The sequence below is a fragment of the Polypterus senegalus genome, chromosome 13, assembly GCF_016835505.1.
Source record: "Polypterus senegalus isolate Bchr_013 chromosome 13, ASM1683550v1, whole genome shotgun sequence".
In the NCBI taxonomy this organism is placed as follows: domain Eukaryota; kingdom Metazoa; phylum Chordata; class Cladistia; order Polypteriformes; family Polypteridae; genus Polypterus; species Polypterus senegalus.
In genome coordinates this window covers 154612746-154631395 of record NC_053166.1, presented here as the reverse complement: position 1 = coordinate 154631395, position 18650 = coordinate 154612746, and the positions used below count along the sequence as shown (strand labels likewise).

Here is an 18650-nt window from a genome sequence, read left to right as displayed (position 1 = left end):
GCATCACAATGTCCATTGAGACTTTTGAAGGCCATCAAAGAACCGTAACACTAATAATAAGTTTACCTATCTTCTACGGATTAATCAAGGATCATGTAAATATTCTAATGTGGCATCAAAACATCAATCCTTGTTCTGGTAAAGACCACTATAAATCTACTGGGTGTATAACAGAAAGAACTAATGAGCCATCAGGTCTTCTAGGGTGAAATGAAGTTGTGTGCCCAAGTTCTGGGATTTTATTAATGAGATTTTGGGTTGGCACTATAAACCTGACTTGAGTTCTGGGAAAAGGATACCAAAAGGCACATTATTAAAATATAATTTGCATAGCATCCAAGTTGGGTTAAGATATACAGTAGGCTACCAATTATACTTATATGGTGATCAAATATGTCCATTAATACCCTGGTGTACTGGTTTGGTAATTGTAGGAGCAGACTGCATTAACAAGACAATTCAAAGGTGGCATCAACCAGACACATCAATAAAATAAACAGACAAGGGTAATAATCAGGGTCACCAGTCAGTATCATGCCCGATGTCCTGAAGTACTGGATCACATTGACAGCATGTGCCAAGATTGCGCTACTACAAATTCTTCTTGAATATCCAGCCATCATGGGTGACACGTGGCATCTACTAGTCCTCCCTCTACTGTGTCCCACATTCCCATTCTCTCCAGCCCACACTTACCATGCTATACCGCCCAGGGTGAGGGGAGGGCTGTGGTGTGCTGGAGCTCTTCATGCCCTCAATCATCGTCAAGATGGTGTCTGGCACTTTGGTGGCATCAGTGCACTTATCCTGCCAGTTGGGCAGCTTCTTGCCAAGAAGTTCTTGGGCCTGTAACCAATCAAATCAATTTCAATTTTCAACTGGGGCTTCTGACCAACAGTCACCCAAAATGCCTGAGGGCTACAATGCCATTCACATCATCTCAAGGCACGTAACCACATAATCACAAAAACGACATTCCCCATGAAGGCGTAAGTCCTACCATTACAACTTTCCCACTTCCTCCTTTCCTAAGCAGAGTGAAGATGAAAAGCAGTATAAAGGATCCTCCAACAAAGCGCGAGAATGCAACAGTCCTGATCCAATCTGCCTTTTTACTTGCTTACAAAGCAGAGAGCCACTTCCTCACCTTACTGTGGTAGCCGAAGATGCTGGATGTAAGCGTACAGTGCTTGTCAACCAAAAAACAGAAGCGACGCTTCTCCTCCAGGAGAGCCTCTCGACAGCCTTCTGCAATGAACTGCTGCATGTCCAGTTGCCGCGACGTGATGGTCTCCACGTACTGAGGGAGAAGCAAAGCAAATGGCTCAGACTGGGCATAGAATGAATGCATCACACAGTCACTCACAGATGCTATGGAGCAAAGAACGATGACAGCACGCACACCCTCAGGCATGGAAATGTAGACACAGATACAAACGTGCATACTGTGATATATACAAACAGGGCTGAGCACACACACACACACTCACACACAATGCATCGACCTCAGACGCACAGACCCATTCACATACAGTATATACATGAAGGAGCACAAGTTAAAACGGCGTGCCATACATACTATGGGGTGTGGGGGGCATAGAGGCTGTCAGAATAAAGAGAGAAACAGAGGGCGAGTAAGAGAAAGAAATAGAGGACGAGAGACATAGTGCCACAATGTAATATGAGACCCTTCCAGTTGCAATTGGAGTCAGAAGCCTACCTGTTGACTTGGGTGAACCGAGACCCCTTTAATTTAGCTTAACTGGGTAAGCCCCGGTTTACCGACACAGAGACCCTGGTTCACAGCCTGCCTCTCCATGAAACCATATGAACATATACACACACATTATGCTATTTCAGACTCTTGCAATCTTCACTTATTTTTTTTAGTACTGGGAAATGTAAGTTTGTAAGCATTTCTTTGCCCAATTTGGGGTTTTATTGTATCTAAAAATCATTTTTACTATTGGTTTTTTGCTTTGAATTTTTTTATTGTCTTATTTATTAATTTTTTTACTGCAATGCAATTTTCATTCACCACTATATCTGCGAGACGGCTCCAGCTGCAGCGCTGTGATTGAAGAGCTCATCTGAACAGCCAATAGGATTGCATGTTTATGTCACATGATTCATACAGTGAAAACTCCAAGAAGCGTCTGGCTGATGCTCCAACTGCACAACAGTTCTACTGCATGACATGCCCCCTGCGAGACACTCCTTCTGCATGGCCTATTAGAAGACACGCTTACTGCATAAAATTCCTACTGCATGACACGCCTGCTAAACAATAAAGCCACTATAAGACACCCTCCTCAAAAGATGAGCTCACTACAAGACACACCTACACCTTCACACATGCTCTGCCCACTACAAGATACACCCTCTACAAGACACACTCACTATAAAAGACTACCATATCCCCAAAGAGAAGCTACACGACGCTCCTACAGCATGATGATACCATTACAAGACATGCCCACTCAATAGTTTTCATCACTTTTGAGTAAAAAGCTGAAGTCAAAAATATCTGAACAATAGTTACCAGTGTTTGCAGCATGCAAGAAAAGCAAATGATCCAATTTCCTGTTTACATTCTATAGGCAAGAAATCGTGGCGACCAAAACTGAGCAAATCATATGGGAGCTTCAATTAATAAACAGAAAATTATCTGACTTGAACTATAAGGACGGAAAAAAAGATTACGCCGCCAGAGAGGATGGTATATTGGACCAGTGAATATAAATGTGTGTATTTTCTAACTTCTAACACACTGTATGGTATACATGCATGTCCAGTTAAACATATAATGTATGCATACGCTGACAAGTATACAATAGGTTTCCTTCAGGGTCCTTGCTACACTCCATGCTCTTCTAGAGGAGAAACATCAAAGACACATGCAAAGCAAACATGCCATTATTGACATATATGTATTTGAAGGCACAGTTAAAAAGAAAATAATGCACATCTATGTGTGTGCGCTTATACATGAAGTTTGCGTCCATGCATTCATACACACACATTACACATGTGCAGCTACAAATATATAAATGCAAAGAATTATTATTATTATTATTATATATGCGCACAGTTGGCTTCAAGGGTTCTTGCTGCCCTCCACACTTCCTGCACCTGCGTTCACCTCCAGTCAGAACCCTTGTGATCAGTAGAGGGGGTGGAGACTTCCAAGTACCCATCTCATTGGCCACTGCAGTGAGGGAGGGCAAACATGAGGAAGGAGGGATGAGAGATTTTCAGTGCACATAAAGTGCTCCACAGGCCAACCGTATGCTGACATGGACACGGCTCTGGAGCTGGCAGTAGTGCCAGCCGCATGCCAGGCAGTAGGCCTCAGCAGCCCGCCGTTGACGTTCTCTGGTAAACAGATGTCGGCCTTGGAGAGAGCTCCTGCACAGTAAGCTGTGACAGCTGGGCTGACGGAGCCAAAACAGGTGCCTTGGTACCAAGCTCTCGCCCACCTGTGACAAACAAAGCCACACTGGAATGATTCCGCCTTTATTCCATCTGCGTGCCGCTGCTTGACAGACACAAAGCCATCGGAGCGTGTTTGTTTGATTGTTTTAAACGTGTTTGTGCCACCTGCCTAAGCAATGGTGCCCATGATGATTCATTTAGGAAGAGAGGAAGAAGAAAGTGAGCTGGTGCCAGTCGCCTGCTAATGATTCACCCATCTGCAGCTCTTCGTCCTCAGCCTCCAAATCCTACGCCTACAGGCATCAGACAAAGCCGGAATCATCAAGTTTCTGAGGATCCAGAAGAAGGGAAAGAAGTGATGGGGGGAACTAAAGCAATTCAAAGAAGGAGTAGGAGAAGTTTAGAGCAATGGACTTCCAGAGTAGGAAGAATACAATGGGGACACCCCAGAATTCCACAACAGGAAGGGAGAAAGATACGCAGAAGAAGAAAAGCATGACGTGAAAAGAGAGAGGACAAAATAAATAACCTCAAAAATGTCTTGGTCTCACTTGAAATCTGACCAGGAAAGGCACAGCTTGAACAAGAAGTGGACGGAAAGTAGGAGAACTTGAAATTACCAAGATGTTCAGCATCATGTAGAGGACAGAAGGAAATCTTGGAGACCCTTGACATCCAAAACAAGAAGGTGAACGACACAAAGGTCTCTGACATTAAGGACAGCCCAGAAGAAAGACTGCACTCACAGAAACCTGACATCAAAACTTGACCTGAGGAGTCAGGGACTCAGGGTCCAAGAGGAACTCTTCCTGTCCACAAGAAGAGGAACACGAGGACCCCAGACATCCCAACACTGGAAAGTCACACTCACCTCACTCTCTAACTTTTCATACTTGGTGGCGGTCTTCCCTTGACTTTTCCTCCGAAGTTTCTTCAGTTCCGAGTTTGACTTCTCTAGCATGTCCAGTTTGTCTCTATGCGTGGTCTGGTATTTCTTGAGGGTTGCCTGCAAATTAATATCAACAGGTCAGTATCAGGAATCAAGAAGCCCCCCGCCCCAGTGAACTCCTTGTGTTAAAAAGCCCCTGGTGTTCTCCATAACTCACATTCATGTACTTCATGTCGAGCTCAATTTTGTGCTCCAGTTCAGCGATGATCTCCTTGTGGAAGCGTTTAAACTGTAAAAAAGGAACACAAAGGGCTGTCACACTAGGCATCTGGAACCTGCCAGAAGACCCCCGGGACCCAATCAGAACACAAGCAGCAGGCTTAAAAGGACACAGGACAACCTATTTGATGTTTTGTTTTGCTGTCCCTTTATGAAGCTCATAACTTACGAGGGAAAAAAGAGGAGAGGAAAGGAGAGCCAAGAGTGGAGCATTTTATTTATTAGTCAGGGCATAGAGACAGCTCTCAGAGGAGTGAGCTCAGCAGTTCTCGGGTGAAGGAGAAACATAACTCACTGAATGGACATGCATCTCGCAATTAAGGACCAGGGGCAGAAAGCCAAAGTGGGGTGGAGGGAGCAGAAGTATTAGCAAATGGGAACAAGAAAGAGGAGTGTCCCTCGGGGCAGAGCCAGGTGAGCACTTAAAAAGGGCAACTGCTGAGTGGACAAGAGGAGTGTGAACTTTGAAGGAATAAGAGGAGGGTCACCTGGGGTACAGCAGGGGGGAGTGCTAGGAAGAAGAAGAAGAAAAGAGTAACTACTGAGGGGCAGGAGGACAGTGAGCATTAAAGGAGGAACAGGAGTACAAGGCAAGTCAACTTGCATAAAGAAGGGTGAGCACTAAAGGGAGGAAGAGGATAGCAGCAAATAAGGAGGGCACAGGATAACAGTGAGCATCAAAGGAAAAACAGGAGTGCCATCTGGGGCAGAGCCAGGTGTGCACTAAAACAGGGTAAATACTGAGGGGGCAAGACGAGAGTGAACATCGAAGAAATGAGGAGGGCCACCTGGTATACAGTAGGGGGGAGCGCTAAGAAGAAGAAGACGAAAAGGGCAACTACTGAGGGGCAGGAGGACAGTGAGTATTAAAGGAGAAGGAGGAGTACGAGGAGAGTTCATTTGGGTAAAGCAGCGTAAGCACTAAAGGGAGGGGGAGGAAAAAAGAAAATAAGGAGGGCATAGGATGACACTGAGCATCAAAAGAAAAAGAGGAGTGCCATTTGGGGCAGAGCTGGATGAGCACTAAAGGGACAAGAGGAAAAGACTAACTTACTGAGAGAGCAGAAGGAGAGGGGACTGAAAAGGAGTAAGGTGGTACAGCAGAGCGACCACTAAAGAGGAGGAAAAAAGGTAACTACTGAGGAAGACAATGAAAATCTAAAAAAGGGCAGTAACAGGAGGGTCACCTGGGGTAGAGCGGGGTGAGCCCTAGCGTGAGGAGAAGGAGGACAGTGAACAGTTGGGTGTGGGGAGAAACAGCAGGTATGATGGCTGATTAGGAGAGAGAACAACAGTGATGGAGCAGTAGAGTGAGGACTTGGGAAGAGGAGTGATATGAGCAATCAAGAGGAAAGAGGAGCCTCAGCTTAGGACTGAGCACCAAAAGTGGTGGAAAAGTCCTGAGGGAAAGAAAGAAGTTTGGCTAAAGGGGATGAGGAGGAGTGTGAACACCAAAGGAGAAAGAGGAGCATCACCTACCATGGAGTAAGCACCAGTAGCAGAAGGCAAAGAGTTTGTGCTGAGGCAGAGGGGTGACATTGAACAGCCAGTACATAGAAGAGAAAGAGTAACTGGGGTTTTGAGGGAACATGCGGGCATGCTGAACAGGTGAAATGTGAGCACCAAAAGAGGAAAAGGGGCATCTTTCAGTGCATGACAGAATGACATCACTAGGAGAAAAGTAAGAACTGGAAGACATGAGAAGAAGGAGAATTAGGGGTAACCAAGAGGAAGAACAGCAATGGTTGAGCATGAGTGTGATGACTTAAAAAACAAAAAAAACAAGGTGTGGTCACCAAAGGAGAAAAAGGAGTGCCATCTAGCACAGAGCAGAGTGAGCACCAGAGATGGAGGAATGAGCAAGTACTCACAGAGCATAAGCACAGGAAGCATTTAGGGTACAGTGGAGAAACAACAGCTGTGGATCAGCAGGACAATGAGAACTGAAGGAACCAGAGGAGTGTCACCTAGGATAGAGTAGACTGAGCATGATAAGAGGATGAGGAGAGTGAGCAGAGGGAAGAAACAGCACTGAGGATGAGCAGCCGTGAGTGGACCTTGGGAGCACTAATGTTGGAAGTGGAGTGTCACTGTGGACAAAGTGAGCACCAATGGTTGAAAGGAAAGAGTAAAAATTGAGGGAGACAGAGGACAGTGGGATTTTGGGCTCTCATGAGGAACGAACACATGTGGATGAGCAGGAATGGGAAGGGACAGAAGACGTGCAGGCAGCAGAGAAGAAAGACGAGTCTCCTAGACACAGCAGAGCGAGCACCAATGGAAGAAGGAGAACTAAGAGAGTGGGGGGACAGAGAGCATTCAAGATATTTTGAGCAATCTGAGAGGTGGTCAATCAAAACTTTGTGTACAGGACCTAAATAGAAAAAGAGTGACCCTGAGTAGAATCTGGTTAAGAGAGGTTTACCACCACATCACCTACATTGTCCTCCAGGTCCAGATTGAGTTTCTTGTGGGAGTCTGAGATTTCTATGAGCACTTCACCTAAACAGACAGAGAGAGAGACGACACGACATTTAGGATTAAGCCTACAGATGGAGTGGAGCCCGGGCAGCCCCCACCTAGCCTGCAATGGTACCAATGTCATCTTAAATGGACAGAGGAGGCAGCCAGTGGCACAGAGCAGCACAGCAACAAAATACCCAAAACATGCATCTTGAAAGTCATATAGTGCCTTACAGGGTGAACAACAGTTCCAAGAAGAATAGGTTAGCAGAACTGTAAAAACTGTACTTTACATGTAAGCCCTTTAAGGGTGGTCACCACTGTCAAGAAGCATCTCGGCCGAAATGTATTCCTACAATAAGGCACCCAGTGTCCACTGCCAAACTGCAGAAGGTCCAGAGGAACAAAAGCCCATTGTTGTAATCTTCAGGGCCACCAATCTGTTCATCTTGGATATTTAGTCTGAAGATGTGGGGAGGTCTTTAGAGTAAGGTATACAGAGTAACCAGAACATGCTTCTGAGTAGATATTGCTGTCGAGAAGAGTATGTGGATAAACCTTCTTCCAGGTAAAGAACATTAAAATACCAACTGTCCACTCTGGGTAGTCAAGGACATCAAACAGGACAGTTTTTGTACTAATCTCCTTCACTACTACCTAAAGATGGACCATACTGTCCATTACAGCACTCAGCAGGGTAGAGTCAGTCTCAGACATGTACAGTGTGCCTCACAAACTGACCAAACTGCCCATGCAGAGCATTTAAGTAGTTCCAGATGAGTGTTCCTCCATAGCTACCTACACAGTGCACTCGCCATTCACCTTTGGCTCTCAGTGAGACATAGAACTGGCCATAGATGTGCTCATCTTCAGAATGAGTTACAGAGCACCCATATTGTTCATCTTTAGCACTTCAAGTAGTCCAGTAGACCAATGGCTCTGCATTGTTTGAAGATGACCCACAGAGTGAGCTCACTGGGTAGTCAGGTGCTTCCAGTCAATCATCCCTGGGCAATATAAGCAACAGAGTGACCATAACACCTACTCTAGACACTCAAAGTAGTCATAAGAGAGTATAGAACTCAGCAGAATCAGGAGGACCTACCAAGTCAGCTCACTGTCCCTCCTAGGCAATCAAATAGCTCTTAATAGTTAAACACAATGACACAATTAAGGATAACCCAAAAACACTGACCTAATATTCATCTAAGATTCTTCAGGTGGTCCAGAACACTGCAAGGATCTAAACTAACTCAGAATGGCCTACTGGTCATTCTAATCAATCAAGTGGTTTCAGATAATTTGGGAACATCACCCCATCATAATCATCATCATCATCATCACTGACACCTCCGTCTCAGGCACTCAAAGTAGTCATCTAAAGCACATGGACCTAAATGAATTCAAGATGATCTACAGAGTGACCACATTGCCCATTCTGGAATACCACATAACTCCACATAAGTACACAGACCATGCCATCCATCTTGAACACTTTGGGTGGTCCAGTAGTTAATCTAAATTCCTTTTGTAAAACCAGAATAGCCACATTGTTCATTCTCAGCAAGCAAGTACAGTACTTCATGACAGTCTAAACAAATGTCTGTACCATCCATTATGAATTCTTTAGCAGATTTGGTAGAGTCCATGGACATAAATGAGCTACAGAGTGACCATATCATCCACCTCGGCAACTCATAGTGATCTCTGAAGGCCAATTTTTGTGATGGTTTACAGAATGACCACATTGCCCATCATGGGAAATCTTGTAACTCCAGATGATCGAGATACTTTGCCACCCTACAGCAGTACTGACTCAATGACCAAGCCATCCATTGTGGGCCCAGCTCTGAAATGGACAAGTATGTAGTTATTCAGTATGACTATGATTAAACTGTCCACCAACCATGGTAGACAGAAATTGGACAGATATGCGCAGAGTAACCACACCGTCTACCACCTGGGGTACACAGATGTTGCCTTCTCGCTCTCCTTCACAGATTAGCTTAGAGCTGCATGGTTCATATTGATCACCAGAAGGCGCCTGTTGGTGTGCTAGTATCTGTTTTGCAGCAAGAGAATGGTCAACAGCTAGTGTCCAGTTGAATCAACCACATGTAAAAGCCAGCAAATGTCTAGAAGCAAACATTGCAGGGTCAGGGGAGGTAAATGCCAATGATATGTGATTTATCACCAAACTGTGAATCAGTGATTAGCAGCACTGCCATGGACTGTTTTAAATACATAATTAAATAAAGCTGTTGAGCATGCCAGCTTGGCACTGGGTCACTCTAACCAATTAGGGTGACTGGTGAATAATAAAATACAAAACAGACAGGAAACAGCAATAGGGGCTCTTTGGGAGTTAGCATTGGCTGAATGGCGGACACACACAGACTCCTCAGTAGAGTGACACAGTGTCCACCACAATGACAAATGTCTACAGTAATTGAGTGGTGGAACAAATGGTCCTTGTTGGAAGGTTGGGACAGACCAACTTGAGATATTAAGATGGCTTCACTGATCACCTAAGTCAGACAGGGTCAAAAAGACACAAAGCCAAAACCCCACCATTGACCAGTAGGCACATACAGGGTGATGTCTCCAGTGAATGGCAGCGATATAGTGTCCTCACCAAGCATCCTCAGTGAGGGGCTGACCACTAGTGACATGCTTGGCTGTGGCACATAGACCTTACTGACCTCCAGAGGACACAAAGACAAACAAGGACTTGTTGACCTCTTATTGGTAGGATGACAGGTACAAGTGTCCTCAGTCACACACAAATAGAGACCTCAGGGAATTGAAGAGGAATATAGAAGTGGACACAAAGAAGGATGTTCCCTCTAACTAAGAAAAAAGGGCCTCACCGGTCATTGGAGAAAGGCGTTTCATGCTTTAGTGGTGGTCACTGTAATAACAAAGTTTGGGTACATAGTCCTACATGTCCTTATTGACCATCTTGAAAAGACACAAAGACAAAAGGCCTTAGGGTGATGCCATGCAGATGTCCCCACTCAGGACCAAGGATACATGTAACTGGGTCCTTACTGACCACCAAGTGTCCTCAGTGACAGAGCAGGGCACACAGTGGGGCTCAGTGACCCAGAAAGTGAATCAGCATTTGGAAAGATGACAGCTTGGACCATCTTGTAAAAATTTATAGACAAAGGACCTCAGTATATGATGTGACGTAGATGTTCCCACTAAAGACCATGGATACAGGTAACTGGGTTCTTACTGGCCACCGAGTGTTTTCAGTGGTGCAGTAGATCAAACAGAGAGCCTCACTGGCTGACAAAGTGAGTGGACATACAGAAAGATGACCTCTTAGACAATTAATGGCCACCAGGTATCCTCAGTGACAAAATAGGGTGTACAGAAAGATGACATCTTTGACCAGTATGGGCTTACTGTCTTGAACATACACAAAGACCACCAGCCTCATTGACCATTAGGGACAGTTGGGTAAAAGGCTCTGAGTGCTAATTAACCAGTGAGGCTCACTGACCCTAAGAAATGCCCAAGTGGGCATATAGAAAGATGTTCTTTTGACCTGTATGGACTCGAATGGACATAAAGATTTGAGGCCTGATTGTCCAAGGCACCTCAGCAGATCACTTTAAATGTCCCCATCTCCACAAACAGAGAGCCTAAGTGCACATGTATCCTCTTTGACCCACACGGACATAATGTCTTGAAAGGACATACAGTATTAATGACCATTAAAGAAAGAGCTGGCTAGAGGACTCCCAAGAATACCCAGAATCCAGGCTAGCATCCAAACCCATTGACCATAAGTGATATGTAGATAATGACCATCTGGGACACACCTGAAGATGTCCTCACTGACCTGATAGGACATACTAGCATGAAAGGGCCTGTAGGGAGCATCAGCTTTGCCCATTTTCAGGCCTCGAGATCCCTTCAAGTGGGCCGATGCTGCTCAATCTCTTTAACTGCTGCACACACCGCCTCACTGCGATTCTTTTCGCTTTAGGAAGAGTCACTTGACAAGCTAAAATAAATAAATAAAGCAGAAATCGAGGACAGCCCTGCTGTCAGCTCCAGCGCTTGTCCCTCTCTGATGATGCAGCTTATTTATTGTTCTCACTTTCAAAGCAAAGAAAGGTCTTTATTTATGGTAAACAGTGGCAAGTCGGCAGGTGTGCGCCAATGTACCCACCCAAGGCGCGTGGGAATGGGCACACTTCCAATGTGCTGTCACAGTGAGTACAACTGACACAGGAAGGTGCTCTCTCGACGTTCTTACACAAAGGAATCCATTTAGGAGTGGGCAGCATGTGCGGGCAATCTTCTCCCACAAAGTAGAAGACAACAATTCAACAAATCAATCTGGGTTTGCATGGCCATCCCACCCAGGGTGGACTCCTGCTTTGAGCTCAGTGCTATCACACTGCAACCACCCATGACCCTAAACTGGATTAAGTGGGTTTAGGAATGTTAGCCTACTCCACAAAAGTGTTCATCATACAAGATGACCGAAAAAGTGAGTGGACATACAGAAAGATGACCTTTTTGACAATTACTGGCCATCAGGGATCTTCAGTGACAAAACAGGGCAGACAGAAAGATGACATCTTTGACCTGTATGGGCTTACTGTTTTGATTATACACAAAGACCATGCTGTCTCCCAAGGAGCATCTTAAGGTAGAAGTGAGACAGTGGACAGGTGAGAAGGCACCCTCTGTACACAAACAGAAGCCTTTTGTAAAGGACAGACCGATCAAAGGAGAGTGGCAACTGGCAGAAAAATTATAGGGTAAAGGTCAGTAGTAAATAATGAAAACCCCCTGGCCTCGCTTCATCCATTGGCTTACTATTTGTGGAGCCCAACTGAAGAGTGTCTTTTCTGGGCTCACCTCCTTGGCAAAACTGATCAGTACAGAGTGCCTGCCCAATGACTGCTCCTATGGAGCAGCTTCTTAGAAGTGAGTGTATGGGCAGTGACAGCTCCTGCGGAGCAACTTAACAGAAAATCAACAACAATTTATTTCTTGAATAGTCCAAAATTGTACAAGGAGTGGTTCAATAGACTTTAACAGGCCCTGTTTTTGGACAGCCCACCAGCCTCGACCCCCTAAGAAGACAAGAAAAATCTCCCAAAAAAACCCTTGTTGGGGAAAAAATGAAAGAAATATTAGGAAAGGCAATTTAAAGAGAGACCCCTTTCCCGGTAAGTTGGGGTGCAATAGGTGTCAAAAATTCGGTAAATACAATACACAAAACAGAATATGAGTAATCCTCTTCACAGAGATAGATGGCTAATCTATCATTGCCACCTCAGAAAGGACTATATGCCCCATTCCTGCTGCTTAGCATAAACAAGGATGCACTTCTTCCCTTCCTAGAGCACAAGCCACAGTCTATCAGCTATCAGGAAAATCTGCCCAATGCCTGCTCTTATTGAGCAATCTACAGTATTACAAGAGAGTGTATGCACTAATCCTGCTCCCATGGAAAAGAGTGTGCGCCCTCCTGCTACCTTTATAAAGCTTCTCGGCAGAAACAAACCTATGCCCAACGCCGGCTCCTAATGAGCAACTCCTTCCATAAGAATGCATGATAACAATAATAATAATAATAATAATAATACATTTTATTTATATACAGTGGTGTGAAAAACTATTTGCCCCCTTCCTGATTTCTTATTCTTTTGCATGTTTGTCACACAAAATGTTTCTGATCATCAAACACATTTAACCATTAGTCAAATATAACACAAGTAAACACAAAATGCAGTTTTTAAATGATGGTTTTTATTATTTAGGAAGAAAAAAATTCCAAACCTACATGGCCCTGTGTGAAAAAGTAATTGCCTCCTTGTTCAAAAATAACCTACCTGTGGTGTATCACACCTTAGTTCAATTTCCATAGACACCCCCAGGCCTGATTACTGCCACACCTGTTTCAATCAAGAAATCACTTCAATAGGAGCTGCCTGACACAGAGAAGTAGACCAAAAGCACCTCAAAAGCTAGACATCATGCCAAGATCCAAAGAAATTCAGGAACAAATGAGAACAGAAGTAATTGAGATCTATCAGTCTGGTAAAGGTTATAAAGCCATTTCTAAAGCTTTGGGACTCCAGCGAACCACAGTGAGAGCCATTATCCACAAATGGCAAAAACATGGAACAGTGCTGAACCTTCCCAGGAGTGGCCGGCCGACCAAAATTACCCCAAGAGCGCAGAGACGACTCATCCGAGAGGTCACAAAAGACCCCAGGACAACGTCTAAAGAACTGCAGGCCTCACTTGCCTCAATTAAGGTCAGTGTTCACGACTCCACCATAAGAAAGAGACTGGGCAAAACGGCCTGCATGGCAGATTTCCAAGGCGCAAACCACTGTTAAGCAAAAAGAACATTTGGGCTCGTCTCAATTTTGCTAAGAAACATCTCAATGATTGCCAAGACTTTTGGGAAAATACCTTGTGGACTGATGAGACAAAAGTTGAACTTTTGGAAGGCAAATGTCCCGTTACATCTGGCGTAAAAGGAACACAGCATTTCAGAAAAAGAACATCATACCAACAGTAAAATATGGTGGTGGTAGTGTGATGGTCTGGGGTTGTTTTGCTGCTTCAGGACCTGGAAGGCTTGCTGTGATAGATGGAACCATGAATTCTACTGTCTACCAAAAAATCTTGAAGGAGAATGTCCGGCCATCTGTTCATCAACTCAAGCTGAAGCGATCTTGGGTGCTGCAACAGGACAATGACCCAAAACACACCAGCAAATCCACCTCTGAATGGCTGAAGAAAAACAAAATGAAGACTTTGGAGTGGCCTAGTCAAAGTCCTGACCTGAATCCAATTGAGATGCTATGGCATGACCTTAAAAAGGCGGTTCATGCTAGAAAACCCTCAAATAAAGCTGAATTACAACAATTCTGCAAAGATGAGTGGGCCAAAATTCCTCCAGAGCGCTGTAAAAGACTCATTGCAAGTTATCATAAGCGCTTGATTGCAGTTATTGCTGCTAAGGGTGGCCCAACCAGTTATTAGGTTCAGGGGGCAATTACTTTTTCACACAGGGCCATGTAGGTTTGGATTTTTCTCCCTAAATAATAAAAACCATCATTTAAAAACTGCATTTTGTGTTTACTTGTGTTATATTTGACTAATAGTTAAATGTGTTTGATGATCAGAAACATTTTGTGTGACAAACATGCAAAAGAATAAGAAATCAGGAAGGGGGCAAATAGTTTTTCACACCACTGTAGCACCTTTCCCATGCTCAAGGCACTTCACAGAGTTTAAGAAAGAATGGCAGGGTATACAGTACATAGCATTGTACTAAACCAAATAAATAAATAAATAAATAAAGAAGAGTAAGACAGTAAATTCAGAGAAAAGCCTAACAGACAACATAATTGATGGTCCAGCACACACAGGCTACATGAGCATCTTGACAGAGAGGTAAACTGAGAGAAGGGTAATAAAGTCAAGTAAAGCTAAAAGCCTTCCTGAACAGATGAGTTTTGAGTTGTTTTTTAAAAAGAATTCATGGAGTCAGCTCATATAATTAATTTCAGTAGGTCATTCCAGAGTCTGGGCGCTATACAGCTGAAGGCCCTGCTGTCACTCATGGAGTGTAGATTAGTGTGGGGCACAACAAGATTGCCAGAATCAGAGGACCTTAGTGGGCGGGCAGGCACATAGTGATGGAGAAGGTCACTGATATAGTTTGGTGCGAGGTCGTTTAAGGCTTTGTAGGTTATTAGTAGAATTTTATATTCAATTTTGTAGGACACAGGGAGCCAGTGAAGGTGAAGCAGGAAGGGTGTTATGTGCTCACTGCTGCTGGTCCGTGTAGGGACTCTTGATCCATACCTGCTCCCACTGCCAAACCTTAGAAGCAAGTGTACACTCATTTCTACGTCTATAGAGCTAAAGCCTACACTGAAGGAGCAACATATTAGTAAAAAGTGTGCAAGCTCTATACCTGTTCCTACAGAGCAGCTTAGCAGAAGAGAGTGAATGACCCATTCCTGCTACCATAAAGCAGCTTAGCAGATAAGAGGGCACACTCTTCCCCTGCTCCTATAGAGCTGCTCCATAAAAAGATGATACACCACTGTGGGGCAGCTTACTAGAATGGAATGGGCACTACCTCTCTACTCACATAGATCTCCTCAACAGAAGACTGGAGATGTGCCCAATGTCTGCTCTTACTGAGCAACTTATTAAAAGGGGGCAGGCACCAGCCCTGCTTTCATGGAAGAGCTTAAAAAAAGAGTGTGCGCTCTCTCCTACGTTTATAAAATTGCTCAACAGAAACAATTTCATGCCCAAAGCCTGCTCCTAAGGGGCCATTCATTCAAAGAGAATGTATAATCCATACCTGCTTCCATGAAGAAGCTTAGAAGAGATTGCGCTACACCAATACAGCTACTCAGTAGAAAAGAGGATACAACTAATGGTTGCTCCTAAGGAGCATCTTATTAGGAAGGAATAATTCTAACCCACATGGACAACCCATAATAAGCAGCTTAGCAGAAGAGTGTGTGCTCCCTTTGGGCGACCAAAAATATGGGAATTGGCTTTTAAACTTAAAAGGCAGTATTGCCTGACTTTCAAAGAAACAGAAAGGTGAAGTACCACCAAAGAGCTGTAGGGGGCACTAGTGTCTGAAGGCGGGGCAAAAAGGAGACCTGAAATCTTTGCATCTTTACTGAGGAATTTCGAGAGTTCATTCGCACTTGCTCTCTCTCTCTCTCTCTCTCTGTCAGCTGCTTCAGGCCATTTTCCCAGGCTTTATCTTTTATTTTTATTTATGTTTAAGTTGTGCAATTCCAAATTACTCAGTGCTATTACTTGAAGTAAAAATCAACAAACCCATTAAATGTTAAGCTCACTTGAACTTTGATCTTAGGCCTGCGCTATACTTAGACCTTTATTGCTTTATGATCATCCGTCCTCCCCACTTGCCTGCTCTGTTGTGATGTTGCCATGGGGCACCAACAGCCGTAACTCACAGTGCCACCTCATCCTACAGTTAGTGTGTGGCGTAACAGCAAAGACAGAGTGAGAGAGAGAGAGAGCGGAGCAGGTGCTGGGCACGGCAGTGGACCCATCTGGACAGCTAGCGGCTCTCATGTCTTCAAAGGCCACCAGGGCTACGTTGTCGGCGGTTACATGAGGAATTTTCCCAATCCTCTGTTAGGCAGGAGGAAGGGAAACAGTAGCAGGTTGTTATCAAGAAATGAAGACGGCTCAATTGTGTGCACAAGTCAATGGGGGAGATAAAGTTCGAGGACGGGCCCCTTTTGTTTATATAGTGCACAGCAAAGAAATCAACACCCACCGAGCCACCATGTGATGTTTGTATCAGGCAGTTGCGAAGATATGGGACCTCCATAACAAAAATAGACCTTAAACACCTTATAGAGATGACTGTGAGCAAATAAATCTTAAGGTCCAGTGTGACTACTGAAAGGAAGTGAAAGAACAGAAGGGTGGCTGGACAGGAGGAAGAAATACAAGCCTACGTTCTCATTGGACTACAAAGAAGATGGCAGATGGACTGATTAAACAGAGCTTTGTTCAGTTTGACAATGCAGGTGGTCGTGCTGGATGGATAGATTAGATAAAGTTTAGTGTCCATTTTAATAATACAGGAGGCAGTAGATGGAAGAAACAAAGACTTAGCATCCTGTTTGAGGGTTAAAACAATACAAGTTGGAAAAACAAATGTCGCAGTGGCAAACAAGTTGACTAGTTTCAAGCCCTGGGTCACCGCTATGTGGAGTTTGCATGTTCTCCCCGTGTCCACGTGGGTTTCCTCCTGGTGCTTCGGTTTCATTCCATAGTCTAAAGACATGCAGGTTAGGTGGACTGCTGGTGCTAAATTGCCCCCTGTTCTGTATATTCAACCTGTGATGGACTGGTGCCCCACCCAGGGATTGTTCCTGCCTTACACCCAATGCTTGCTGGGACAGCCTCCAGCTTCCCTGTGACCCAGCTCAGAATAAGCAGGTTTCGACATGGAGGGATGTCTAAAATGTATGGGTGGCATGGTGGCACAGAGATAGCACTGCTGCCTCGCAATGAGATGAGAAGAACAGGTGCTCCCTGCGTGGATCCTGCATGATCTCTTTGTGTCCATGTGGGTCTCCAAAAACAGATGCAGATAAGGTGAATTGGCATTGCTAAATTGACTCCAGCTTGCCATCTAGATAATCAGGTTAGGAAAATGGACAGAAAATAGCAAAAAGGATGTTTACCGTTCATACTCACAATCCAGAAAGCAGTGGACAGATTGTCTTATGAATCTTCTAATATATAAAGCTGAAGACACATTTACATTTATTTATTTGGCTGATGCCTTTATCCAAAGCGACTTAGACATTTGAGATGCAATTGATTACATTTCCTTTTCTTTTGGTTTCCCAATTGGAACATAGGCAGGTGAAGTGACTTGCTCAGGGTCACACAGTGTCCATGGTGGGATTTGAACCCACAACCTCAGAGTTTAAAGTCCAAAGCCTTAAGCAATGCACCACACCGCCTGCCATGTGTGGTTTTCCTCTATGGAAATCCACACTGGTGAGCATCCCCCCGCAGATTTTGCACAGATTCCCCCATTTGTACAAAGTAAGACCACAGGCTAGGATTCATTCTGAAAATTTTCCCCCTTTATTTAGTGACAGCACCTGCACTTTATTAGTTAAGTGCTCCTAGGAACCATTGTCGAGACTTGGCACACACAAAGGGGTCAATCAGGAATATTTAGGAGTGGGACCAATAGCTACAAGCACCACACCCCTCGGGGAATTGATTTAGTGCTGCACTTTAAGCTTTCTAGGTAGCACTAAGTATTCTGGCTAGTGGATGAATAAAATAAGTCAGCGACAGCCCACTCTGCCTATTTATATACTGTATGTAGCAGTGGACAGAAGGGACGATGAAGACTTGGGGACCATTTTGACTGCACAGCTCATAGAATGTCAGGGTGGGTGGACTTAATAAAGAAGTGATACTTAATATTCAAGCTAATTATATACACAATAGTGGACGGATCAATGGCTGGATACAATAATATACATATTATTAGAGAGGAGTAGATGGATGGAGGAAACACTGTCCAGTTGGACTATACAAACAATAAAGGAGGAATATAAAAACCCTATTAAGTATTTAGACAGTACTGGATGGATCAATGGATGGATTAAGGAATGGACAGCATAAAGAAATGACACTTACTGTCCACTTTGATTACATCAACAATAGTGGGCAGATGGATGCAGAGCCGTTCAATCTATTAGGCGACCGTCCTACTCATCTCAAGTTCACCACTTGCAAAAGTTAAGGGGCTCACTCCCCAGACACTTAGGACCCCCACAGATTGTCAAAGTCTAATAATACCAACAATGAGGGGCGACATCCATAAATGGATGAATGGAGACAATAATCTTTATTTTCCAGTTTGCCTATATAACTGGTGTTGGTGTCCAGTTCACCGTCCAATTTGACTGTATAGACAGTAGTAGATGAAAGAAGCAACATGTATTGTCCAGTCTGACTATATAAGCAGTAATGGACAGGTAAGAAAAAATTC

The 18650-nt window shown here is 44.2% G+C and overlaps 1 protein-coding gene across 1 annotated transcript in view; it reads right to left on the bottom strand.

Moving 5' to 3' along the window:
• baiap2l1a (BAR/IMD domain containing adaptor protein 2 like 1a) overlaps positions 1-18650 on the bottom strand; it is a 75346-nt gene that overhangs the window by 16745 nt on the left and 39951 nt on the right. Inside the window, exons 4-8 of the mRNA XM_039773930.1 lie at positions 7044-7105; positions 4542-4613; positions 4307-4441; positions 1148-1300; positions 697-846 (exon numbers count right to left, since the gene is read on the bottom strand). Coding sequence (XP_039629864.1) covers positions 697-846; positions 1148-1300; positions 4307-4441; positions 4542-4613; positions 7044-7105 — 572 coding nt within the window. The remainder of the gene's footprint in view (positions 1-696; positions 847-1147; positions 1301-4306; positions 4442-4541; positions 4614-7043; positions 7106-18650) is intronic.